Genomic DNA, 12,106 nt, shown 5'->3' with positions numbered 1-12,106 from the left:
ATCTCTATTGTTATACTATCTGGCCAAATTTACCCCTACCATCAACAAACTTTTAAAAATTATCCTTCAGTCCGTCAGGTGACCCAGAATTTCCCAAGTCATTTTAATTAAGTCAATTATTCTTCTTCTTGATCCATTATTTTCGAAATAATTGGCATTTACCTACTTTCTTAATGGAGAAAAAAGTAAGAGAAAAAAATATTAAAATAATACAACGGTTTGTAAACAATGTATAGTAAATTGAAGAATCTTAATTAGGTAGCTTGTTCAAATTCTAAAAGTATTTACAATACCCCAACTTTAATAAATTTATTTTCCAAAGGTATGGAGACCTTGCAAGTATTAGTGAAAAATTGAAGTTCCTTGGAAACTTTACATTGTCGAATTCAATTTTGCTTTAATCTACCTACGCATTGTGCACTATTAAGTTAGTTGATCGAACTTTACACTAACCAGACAATAACAAAATATATTCAAATATACATGCACATACATGATGAGCAGGCATAGCAGCTTCATATAATACACAATATTTAGACCCACTGAATTCTACGGTGTGTATATGATTAAAAAATAAATAAATTTTAAACAAATTCCAAACACACTATTACAAGAAGAGAAGTGAGTGCATTGGTAATTAAAAATATCCATGAATAATTTGTATAGTCTAGTACGTCAATAGTAATTTTTGAAAATAGTGGAGCAAAAAGAACAACAAGTGATTCAAATAAAAGGAAACTGGGAGATTTTGGGTTACCTAAAAGATCAAGAGGTAATTTTTAAAAATTTGCTTATGGTAGGGATAAATTTGGTCGGATAATATAAGGGTAGGGATAAATTTGACCAGATAGTATAAGCGCAAGTTAAATGTAGAAAATATTATAAAGTATATGGCTAAATTTGGCCATTTTCCCTTAAATTTTTTGTTGCAAGCTCCAATCCCTATGATAGGGAGGAAGTCCTCCAGTATAATTGAGCTTTGTATCCTTTGTAAGTGCCAGTTATTATGTGGAGAGTTGTGTTGGTTATGAGACCACAGAATTTCCGTTAAATTATTTCCCTTTTTGTACAGTAGTAAAAATCTTCAAGTAGAGCATTCGAACGTCTTTGGTATGAGCCTTTTAAGGTAGTCCTTTTGTTTTTAATTACAACCATTCACATCAGGTATGAATTACCTGTGGTGTTTGGGGATTTGGCTCTCAAAAAGAAAAGTGAACATTTTCATTCACAACGGAGTGCATATTTTAGTGTTGAATAAGCATCGAACTCAATTTTGGTCTTTTGAGGAAGGGTTCTAACATTGGGTTCTTGAAAAGATGCATACTTATTTTACCTAATAAAAAAAGAATAATATATGGTACAACAATATACAAATTAAAAATAGATTTCACACAAATTTAATGTAAATTATATAGTGTACAACTTATCTACAATGCCCATACATCACTTCTATCCAGTTAAATACAACTTAAATATAATATTCATACAAACTTTATACAATTGTCTTTTGTATGTAATTGGTCTATATTTTGTAAGTGGTGTGTTCTTCTTCCTCTCTGAAATTACAATCAAAACTTCATCTCTTAATATATTTTTGATACATATCAACAACTTTACGTAAAAAGAAAGTATTTATAACTTAATTATAAATTTCATACAACGATTCATACATTATATAACTATTTTTTAACTTTCATACAATATTCAAATAAAAATATATATAATTATAATAGAATACAATTTAAATACAATTTCGTTAGTATATTGTGTGTCATGTCTTCTTCTTCTTTTTCTTCTTCATCTTCTTCGAGTTTTAATCTGAAATTCAACCAAAATCAAGTTTAATCTTCACCAAACACCTTCAAAATTGAGATATAAACTCCAAAGAATATTTTCAATTGCTTGCAATAACACCCAATACAAACAAACAATAGTTTTTGAAAATCCAAATTCGAATTCAAAGCTTCAAAGTTTTTAATGGCTGTCAGTGACGGAAAATCAAACACCTTCAAAATTTATTGATTGATAATTTTAATTTGAACACCAATTGTGCAACATGAAAGGATTGCTAAGTTAAAATTCTATATTAAAACAATTGGAATTCATTGATGAATTTCCTAAAAAAAGAAAGGATAAAAAACAGAGAAAAATAACGAAAGAAAAATTGGGGAAAGAACAGAGAAGGAGAGGGAGAGAGAAAGAAAGACGGAGAGAGAGAGAGAGAAAGAGAGCGCAAGGAAGGGGATTCCCTGTTAAATTTCTAATATAAAGGGATACTCATTAATACTAATTTGTATATAATTGGTAAATTGTATATACCATGTAATTAAGTTAAAACTTGATTAGGGAAGGTAAAAAGGTTTTATATGTAGTATAGATAGGTAAAAAATTCCTTGATTTTTTTGTTATTCTTTATATGGTCCATAATATTTGATTTTTTCGGATATCAAGAAGGAATTAACCTTTTTCTCCCCAAGTTATCCTTGAAGTAAAAAGTATAGGAGTATTATTTTTTGTATTTTTAATGATCAAATTAAGGTTAATATGGTCAATTTTATTGTTAATCAATATTAAGAGATGAATTCCTTAATATATATGAAAACAATCAAAATATTAATTAAAGTGGACCGTAGAAAATACCATACACCTCATATATACTATAAAAGTAAAGAAATGTACCCATATTTATACTTAAAAAAAAATAGAAACACTTCTAAGCATATTAGAATGTCTTGCTTTGGAATTGTCGAATATTATTGTTCGCAACAAATTTTCGTAGTCCGGAAATTAAACTGCAACAAAAATAATATGAAGAAAAAGAGATTTTATTGATAAATATTTGTGAGTACAATTCTATGTATCCCTTGATCCTCCTATCTAAAATTCTTCGTGACTCGAGGGTTTGAGAAGCGTCTTTCTCGAATGTAGGACGATGCAGACTTCCTTGTGATGTACCTAATCGCCAAGAACGTCGAGCAGCACTTTGTTGTTACGGATTGATCTCCGGGAAGAACTCCATTGATCACTCCTTTGTTGAAGAACTATACACTTGATGATTGATCTCTCTGTTTGTGGATGCCTTCACCAATTTCGGAATATTTTTCTCCAACTCTGAATGTCCTAGAGAGTTATGTAACACCTCTATTTATAGTGGTAAAGGATGTACAGTCCAACTACATATGAACTCTCTTGCTTGATTCTGATTGGCTCATGTGAGTCGTCAAACTTATCACATAAGCTATGTGATGTCGCGCCCCTTTTTTCTCGCGAAATCAGGCTTTGACACATGAAAAATCTTTTAAGGAAGGGTATTAAGAGAGAAGAGTCGCCACCTAACGATTTTTAAGGTTCATTGGGCACCTATTTGCAGATAACTCTGGATTAACCAGTTGCGTCACCAAAGATCGGGTAAGTGCTCAAATTACCTCGAGGTCCACAACGGTGGGTCCCGACCAAACTTGAATTATATGAATTAGTCTAAACAATGAGAAGAGACAAAAATTGGGCAAAAAACAAATATCATCTCATGCTACCCGATTACTATCTTTAAGTTGTTTACCTAAAGCGCACTAGTTGATTCTAAACCGTGACCTATGCGTGCACTACCCGCCCATGCCTATGGTCCAGGAGGCATTTGGACCTCTATCTCGGAGTGGTACTAGACTTTAACTTAGGTTGCTAAAAAGGAGAAAAGACTAGACAACATGCAAAATAATTTGGACTTTCACGTATAAGCAAATAAGGGCTCAAGTTAGCCTCCGCACTTAAACAACAAAACGCACGCAAACTGATTCATATTGACAGTTGCAGATTTTAATAAGTTTGCAGAATCCTATAGGCAGGATCTCTATGTGATTCCGAATTTCATAAGCAAGCAGTTTTACAAGCCTTTTCCTTTTAATACAAGTTTTTACAGCCTACATAGTTGCCTACTGATTACAAGCATAAGAGATTAAATATATAGTCATGATGTCTAAGTGATTCTCGCAACAACTGACAATGACAATCACAAGATTATGTTCAAAACTGCTTAATCGAGTCCTATAAGCATGGTATCTAATAGTGATGATTAGCACGGTGTTGAAGAAACGAGCAATGCAGTAATTAATACTGATTCGGGCCCGATAGACATGATTTCTATAATTAAAACTATTTTTTAGTTCCTATAGGCATGACATCTAAATCTGTGGATTAAGCCGCATGTAAATAGAGTCCTATGCGCACATTGAGACATTCATCATTCAATATCCTATAGGCATGGTTTCTAGCAAGCAGAAGTAGAACATATTTGAACCAAATGAAGAACCTATAGGCAAGATTGCTAACACGTAATAATAGAACATGTTTGAGCATAATAGGATACCTATAGGCAAGATTTCTATAATAACTGAAAAGTGACACGTTTTGAGCAAAATAGAATACCTATAGGCATGATTTCTAACACATGACAACTGAACATGTTTGAGCATAATAACACATTTTAGCTAAGTAACAAACCTATAGGCAGGATTTTCTACCCATTTTAATGCAAGTGTAAGATAAAACCCCCTTTTCACTTTTACTAATACCCCAAAATGTCACTACAAGAATCATTACATACCCATAATGAATAGAATAAATTACAAAGTAGAATAGTTATAGGGAGCCTACAGCAGGCCCAAAGATACACTGGGTCAGGCCAAGCCTTCATTCTCATAGTTCATAACAGCCCAAAATTACATCTTCATGGACATAAGGCACCCAAGAATTGAGTGATTCACCCAGTGGGCACAAAACAGAGTTGAGTATATAGAACCAAGGGCCTAGTATGTTAGAGTTCCCAAGGGCTTCAAGAATCCAGGGCATTGCTCACACTAGGGAGGTTAACAGAGACAGTTCAGAGGAAAGATTAGGGACCAAATCTGACATGTCAGTGGCAAGAGCCTTGATAGCCTTGGCTTTCAACCGGCAAGGAATAAGGAGTTCAGAATAACATAAATGATAATGAATGAGAGTGAACAATAGCTGAGGGACAAAACTAAAGGGTACAAAAATAGTCAAGTTGGGCACATAAAGCAAATAATCAAACCGGCTTTAAGTTTTAAGAACACCTTTAGCAAGATTTAGAATAACAAGTTCAACACCTAGTGCATAAGTAGTTACACATTAACAAACAGGTTTGCAGGATTGGAGTACACATACTCATAACAGAGAAAAGGTCTAAATTATGTTTAAGTATAGATGCTAGTGTCACAAGATAGCCATGTTAACTTCATATCAGGTAGCAGAACATCATTTAGACATAGTAGGGAAGCACAAATTATGACAACATACTGGTGGATCAAGTGAGCCAAAACATGCTAAGGGTTATATTAACTGAGAACTAGTCATGATTGATAGAACATGATCTTGACACATAATTAAAACATACTACATATGCAAGATTGCCATTATAGAGATTCAGAACAGAAAGGGAAGATAAACTCATGTCATACAGTAAGTGCAAGCATTCAAATCTGACCTAATAGACCAGTTAATCTAAAGGAAGTTCAAATTATGCACATGGAGCATATTCGAATAACAGAATGGACAACCTTAAGCAGGATTAAACACCAAAGAGATGTCAAGCAGTAACACGTTGGCTAAACGAAATTAAGAGAATCTTGAGTACTCGAATTAGGCTTAGGCATGTTTCAGATTACCAACATAATAAAGTGAAGATTAGAGAGACCCAAAATTAAAGTAAAGCAACCAGGATTGCATACAAGAATAGCCCAGAAAACACATTAAACTACAATGTTCAGAAGCGAAAACATATGCAAATGACGGGTAAACAAGAATGAAGTGACAAAAGTTCAACAACTCACTAGTTAAGCGAAAACCAAGAAAGAACAAAGTTCACAGTAGCAAGAACCCAGAATTTCTGGCCTTGGCTTTTAGCCGGCCAGGAACCAGAATATAGAACACGAGTATTTAAAGAACAAAGAGAGATAAATTCAGTTTTTAGTAAATATTAATAATTCCAGTCCCTCTCAAAGGGGAATGGGGAGGGATTTATATAATAGTAGAAATTAACATCCAAATAAGAAAAATTATCAATCAAACACGAGAAAGGAAAGAAATTGAAATAAGTAAGGAAAAGAGAAAATTTCAAAACCCTAATTTTAGATAAAGTACACAAATCGGTAGAAATATAAAATAAATAAAAGGTAAAACTCACATGCTGCATAGAATAAGATGAACATAGACATGAATACCTTTTAAAATCAAAGAATCGAACCAGACTTGGTTCGATTTGAAAGAATCTGAAACCCTAATTTTAGGGTGAATAGGAATCATAGAAACACATAGAGATTCATACCATAAAAGAACAAGAATGAACATAGACGAAAAAGGTCAAGAAACTGAACCAGTTTTGGTTCGAAGTTGATGAGATCCGCTTGCCATGTTTAGGCAAGCGGTATATAGAAGGTTCCAGTACCAGAGGGAAGTCGAATATGGCAAGAAATAGCCATGTAATCCCATGTCCGGTGGGATTATGAGAGAAAATTGAGGGAAAGAGGCTAGGGTTTGAGAGATGAGAGATGAGAGGATTTAAAGGCGGCGGGCGGTGATGAATGATTTAGGGTTAGGGGGTTTGGGTATAATTAAAAGGGGAGGGTGAAATGTGGGCCGTTGATCTCAGAGATCAACGGCCACGATTTAAAAGGGTTTTGGGTCGGGTGATTAAATGGGTCGCGACCGGATATGGGGTTGGGTTAGTTGGTCTTGGGACAGGGGTAATTGGGCTATGTTTGGGTAGTTAGGTCCGAAATTAGAAGGAATTTAGGGCTATATTTTAAATACCCAATTTTAACAAGTAAATAATTTATAAAAATATAATAAACAAATAAAAAAAATATTATTTGTGCATGAAAATGATTAAAAACAATTATTTAACATTATAAAAATATAAAAAAATTATTTTCTGCATAAATAATGTAATTATACGTGCATATGAGCTATTTATTGCAAAATGTGCAATTTCACCCTAAAAAATGCAAATGTAATTATAAGAAATGACCCTGAAAATATTTAAAACCTCATATTGGTATAAATGATAAGTTTAGATGATTAAATTATCATAAAAATAATTTAGAGGGTAATTATTAGATATTTATATAATAAAAAATATAGAAATAAATTTATTTAAAGCCTTTAAAAATTATGAAAGAAAAAACAAATATGAAAAATGCTTGTATATGCTTATAAACTAAATGATGATGCATACGTACTATTTTTAAAGTATATATATGAGGAAAGAATTGGGTATCAATAGCTGCCCCTCTTTACCTGGGAAGGATGAAAGAGTTGTCGGGTAAAGAAATGATGACCGATTTTGACCGAATGGGGTGATTTTGAAAAATATAGGTTGAACCCTGGTTTTTGAGTTGCCTACATATCCATGATTTTACAGGAATCAGGCCATGTGTAGTCCTGGATCTAACGGTGGAATAAACTAATGGAGTTATTGTAAGAACGGACAAGATATTCTAGATAAGATGATATTGGGATTGTAAACGGATGTATCTGGGAATGGCTATGGATATTTGAATGGTTATCATATGGAAATGGGTAACGGACGGTGGTTGATTACATTTGAAATAATTGCTAGACATGAACGTTGAATGGAAATTGGAGCGAAGATTGCTCCAGTTAAGAGAACGGTTATTTCTTGGATCACCTGCAAACTCAAAATACGATGCATACAAATACATATAGATTATTGCATAAATTTAAGCATGATGCAAATTCCCTCTAGACTATGGAGATCGTCTTTGGACGGTGAGGATGATGTCCTTAGACAGTGATGTCCTAGGCCATAAATTGTGAGATAGGGGATTCGCAGGCCATGAAATGATGTTCTCGGGCTATGAAGATGGTGCCTCCGAACTATGATGCCTTTGAATAATGATGTGCGATATTGAGAGATCCTAAGACCATGGCATGGTGTCTTCCGGCTACAAGGATCATGCCTTCGGACTATGATGCCTTCGAAAAATTTAGCTCTGCTTCAGCCCATGAGATGAAACAAGTCAGAGCTTAGTCTTGTGTAGAACCGGGGGCAGAGCTTAGCCCCGAGAGAACAGAATAATACAAGGTTTTGAACAACGCATCATTTGTGGTTATGCAAGGAGAGACAATGCTTAGTCTTGTTCAAGGTTGTAGACAATGCTTAGTTTCACACAGGATTGGAGACAATGCTTGCATTGGGAAGGCAGATCTTAGCTTTATGCAATTGAGGCGGCATGACTTAGCCTCATGCAAAATGGAGACAATGCTTAGTCTCGTGCAATAGGAAAGGCAGAGCTTAACCTTATGCAATTAAGGAGGCAGGGCTTAGCCTCATACAAGATGGGAGACAATGCTTAGTCTCATTCAATAGGAAAGTCATAGCTTAGCCTTGTGCGATTAAGGAGGCAGGGCTTAGCCTCATGAAAAATGGAGACAATGCTTAGTCTCATGCAATAGGAAAGGCAAATCTTAGCCTTGTGCAACTGAAGAGGCAAGGCTTAGCCTCATGCGAGATGGGAGACTATGCTTAGTCTCGTGTAATAGGAAAGGCAGAGCTTAGCCTCATGCAAGATGGGAGACAATGCTTAGTCACAAGCAATAGGAAAGGCATAGCTTAGCCTTATGCAATTAAGGAGGCAGAGCTTAGCCTCATGGAAAATGGAGACAATACTTAGTCTCATGCAATAGGAAAGACAGAGCTTAGCCTTGTGCAATTGAAGAGGCATGGCTTAGCCTCATGCAAGATGGGAGACTATGCTTAGTCTCATGCAATTTGAAAGGCAGAGCTTAGCCTTGTGCAATTAAGGAGGCAGAGCTTAGCCACATGCAAAATGGAGACAGTGCTTAGTCTCATACAATGAATAGATAATAAGTAATAGCAGAGTATTTCTTAGCTGGAGATATGTTTGCGTTCGACAGCTTTGTTGTTATGAAGATAGTGATTCTAAGGTGTGCACGTACTCGCGGCTATTCCTTGTGCCTGTATCCAAAGGAAAATTGTGAGTTTTACGGGGAGGTCGGTTTGTGCCTCCGCCTTCTTGCTTTGCTTTGCTTTGCTCTGCATTGAAATCCTGCTTGAGTTACCATGGGTAGCATCTGGCTAAAAATAAAGTTTTTCGAAAAATATATGTGCATAGTTATTTAAAACACAGTAATATTACATAAATTAGATGAACCATAACTGTGACATTATCAGAGACATTGCGACCTTCTTGCCATAGAATTTTGAGGGTCCTACTCAAAATTCTGCCCTGGTTATTTAGACGATTTTCTGGATATTCCGCACACGGTGCCGTTGGCTAAGCTTGCCCCGAAATTTTGAGGGTCCTCCTCAAAATTCTACCCCAGTTTCTGATTGTGGGAAAAATGAGAATTTTATTGAATTGTGACCGAACCCACAGGGCTGCCTACGTATCCCCTCTTAAACAGGAATCATGTCAAGCGTAGTTCAGTTACATCAATTGCATAAATGTAAACAACTTTAAACATAGTATATTTTGACTACATCTGAGTTGATAGGCTTTGGCCAAATCTCTCCATCTATTTTTGTGAGTATGAGTGCTCCTCCTGTTAGTACTCTGTGAACCATATAGGGTCCTTGCCAGTTGGGTGGGAATTTTTCTTTGGCTTTATCCTGATGTGGAAAGATTCATTTCAGCACCAGCTGCCCCGATGCAAACTGTCTAGGTTTGTCCCTTTTGTTGAAAGCTCTGGACATTCTGTAATGATAAAGTTGACCATGACACACTACATTCATTCTTTTACCGTCAATGAGAGCTAATTGTTCATAGCGACTTCTTACCCACTCTACATCACTGAGTTCAACTTCCTGTATAATTTTCAGGGAGGGAATTTCTACCTCGGCGGGAATGACGGCTTCCGTACCGTAGACCAATAGGTAAGGAGTTACCCTGGTTTACGTGCGGACTGTGGTCCGGTACCCCAATAAGGCAAATAATAACCTCTCATGCCATTTCTTGTGGTTGTCTACCATCTTCCTCAGTATTTTCTTGATATTCTTGTTTGCGGCCTCCACGACTCCATTCATTTGAGGCATGTATGTTGTGGAATTCTTGTGCTTAATTTTGAGGGTCTCACACATAGCTTTCATTAGGTCACTATTGAGATTGGCGGCGTTGTCGGTGATGATGGACTCTAGGACCCCGAATCGGCAAACAATACGATCTCTCACAAAATCTGCGACTACTTTCTTGGTTACAACTTTGTAGGATGCAGCTTCGACCCATTTTGTGAAGTAGTCTATGGCCACTAAAATGAACATGTGCCCGTTTGAAGCGGCAGGCTCGATTGGTCCAATGACGTCCATTCCCCAAGCGGTAAAAGGCCAAGGTGCACTCATTGCATTGAGTTCAGTTGGCGCCGCCCGTATCATATCTACGTGTATTTGGCACTAATGACATTTTTGGACATACTTGATGCAATATGTTTCCATAGTCATCCAAAACTAACCTGCCCTCAGTATCTTCTTGGCTAAAACGAAACCATTCATGTGTGGTCCGCAAGTTCCAGAGTGTATCTCTTCGAGCAGTTTAGAAGCTTCCTTGGCGTCAACATACCGTAATAATCCTAAGTCTAGAGTCTTTATGTACATAATTCCTCCACTTTGGAAGAAATGGTTGGACAATCTTCGGAGCGTGCATTTTTTAGTATGATTTACATGCTCCGGATACTCTCCTTTTTCCAAGTACTCCTTGATATCATGGAACCATGGATACCCGTCTGCTTCTTCTTCAACATGAGCGCAGTAAGCTGTCTGATTATGAATCCTTACCGGAATGGGGTCTATGAAATTCTTGTTCGGATGCTGTATCACGGAGGACAAAGTGGCAATGCGTCTGCGAACTCATTCTGGATTCTCGGGACATGTCTAAACTCTATCTTCGTGAACCTCATCATCATCTCTTGCACATGATATAGATATGGTAATATCTTGGTATTCTTTGTAGCACATTCTCTCTGCATCTGATGTACCAGAAGATCTGAATCACCAATTACTATTAATTCCTGGATATTCATGTCAACGGCCAAATTGAGCCCCAATATGCAAGCCTCATATTCTGCCATATTATTGGTGCACAGAAATCTGAGTTTTGCGGATACCAAACAATGTTGACCTGTTTCTGTCACCAAAACGGCTCCAATACCCACTCCTTTGAAGTTTGCGGCTCCATCGAAAAATATTCTCCACATGTCGTAGGCTTCGGTGATATATTCTCTTATGAATGATACTTCTTCATCAGGAAAATACATTTTTACTGGTTCATATTCTCCTCCTACAGGATTTTCCGCAAGATGATCCACTAATGATTGTCCCTTAACTGCCTTCTGAGTCACATAGACGATGTCGAATTCACTCAACAATATCTGCCATTTTGCCAGCTTCCCTGTAGGCATGGGTTTCTGAAAGATGTACTTCAGAGGATCCATCCTTGATATGAGATATGTGATATATGTATAGAAGTAGTGCCTCAGTTTTTGGGCTATCCAGGTCAATGCACAGCAGGTGTGTTCCAGCAAAGAATACCGTGCTTCGTAGGGTGTGAACTTCTTACTCAAATAGTATATGGTATGTTCTTTCCTTACCATCTCGTCGTGTTGTCCCAATACACAACTGAAAGCCTCATCTAATACAGAGAGATAGAGTAGCAGTGGTCTACCAGGTTTTGATGGGACCAGGACTGGCGGTGTGGACAAATATTCTTTGATTATGTCAAAAGCGTTCTGGCAGTCTTTAGTCAAATTGGTTGCATCATCCTTCTTTATTAACATTTTGAAAATCGGCTCACAAATCACGGTTGATTGTGCTATGAAGCGAGTGATGTAATTAAGACATCCCAAAAAGCTCATCACGTCTTTATTGTTCTTTGGAGGTGGCAAATCTTGGATAGCCTTGACCTTTGATGGGTATATCTCAATTCCTCGGCAGCTGACGATGAATCCTAATAATTTTCCTGCGGGGACCCCGAAGGCATATTTTGCGGGATTCAATTTCAAATTGTACTTCAAATTCGATCAAAGAATTTCCTCAAGTCTGCTATGTGATTTGTACTTT

The 12,106-nt window shown here is 36.5% G+C and overlaps 1 protein-coding gene across 1 annotated transcript; it reads right to left on the bottom strand.

Moving 5' to 3' along the window:
* Positions 1-10,498: 10,498 nt before the first annotated feature.
* Positions 10,499-11,481, bottom strand: LOC138893066 (uncharacterized). The gene is made up of 3 exons (XM_070176835.1): positions 11,169-11,481; positions 10,943-11,016; positions 10,499-10,858 (listed from the first exon to the last, which is right to left on the bottom strand). Exons 1-3 carry the CDS (start codon positions 11,479-11,481, stop codon positions 10,499-10,501), a joined length of 747 nt encoding a protein of 248 aa, XP_070032936.1.
* Between the last annotated feature and the right edge of the window lie 625 nt (positions 11,482-12,106).

Source organism: Nicotiana tomentosiformis, chromosome 5, assembly GCF_000390325.3.
Source record: "Nicotiana tomentosiformis chromosome 5, ASM39032v3, whole genome shotgun sequence".
Taxonomy (NCBI): domain Eukaryota; kingdom Viridiplantae; phylum Streptophyta; class Magnoliopsida; order Solanales; family Solanaceae; genus Nicotiana; species Nicotiana tomentosiformis.
This window is presented reverse-complemented; position numbering and strand designations above follow the sequence as displayed.

Bases quoted from the DNA above. Each gene is read 5' to 3' on its own strand.
- LOC138893066 (XM_070176835.1), bottom strand. From the start codon at position 11,481: ATGGATCCTCTGAAGTACATCTTTCAGAAACCCATGCCTACAGGGAAG. The intron at 11,017-11,168 runs GTCAACATTGTT...CTGGTACATCAG, and splicing joins CGTTTTGGTGACAGAAACAG to ATGCAGAGAGAATGTGCTAC. The intron at 10,859-10,942 runs GTTCACGAAGAT...TCCGTGATACAG, and splicing joins GTGCAAGAGATGATGATGAG to CATCCGAACAAGAATTTCAT.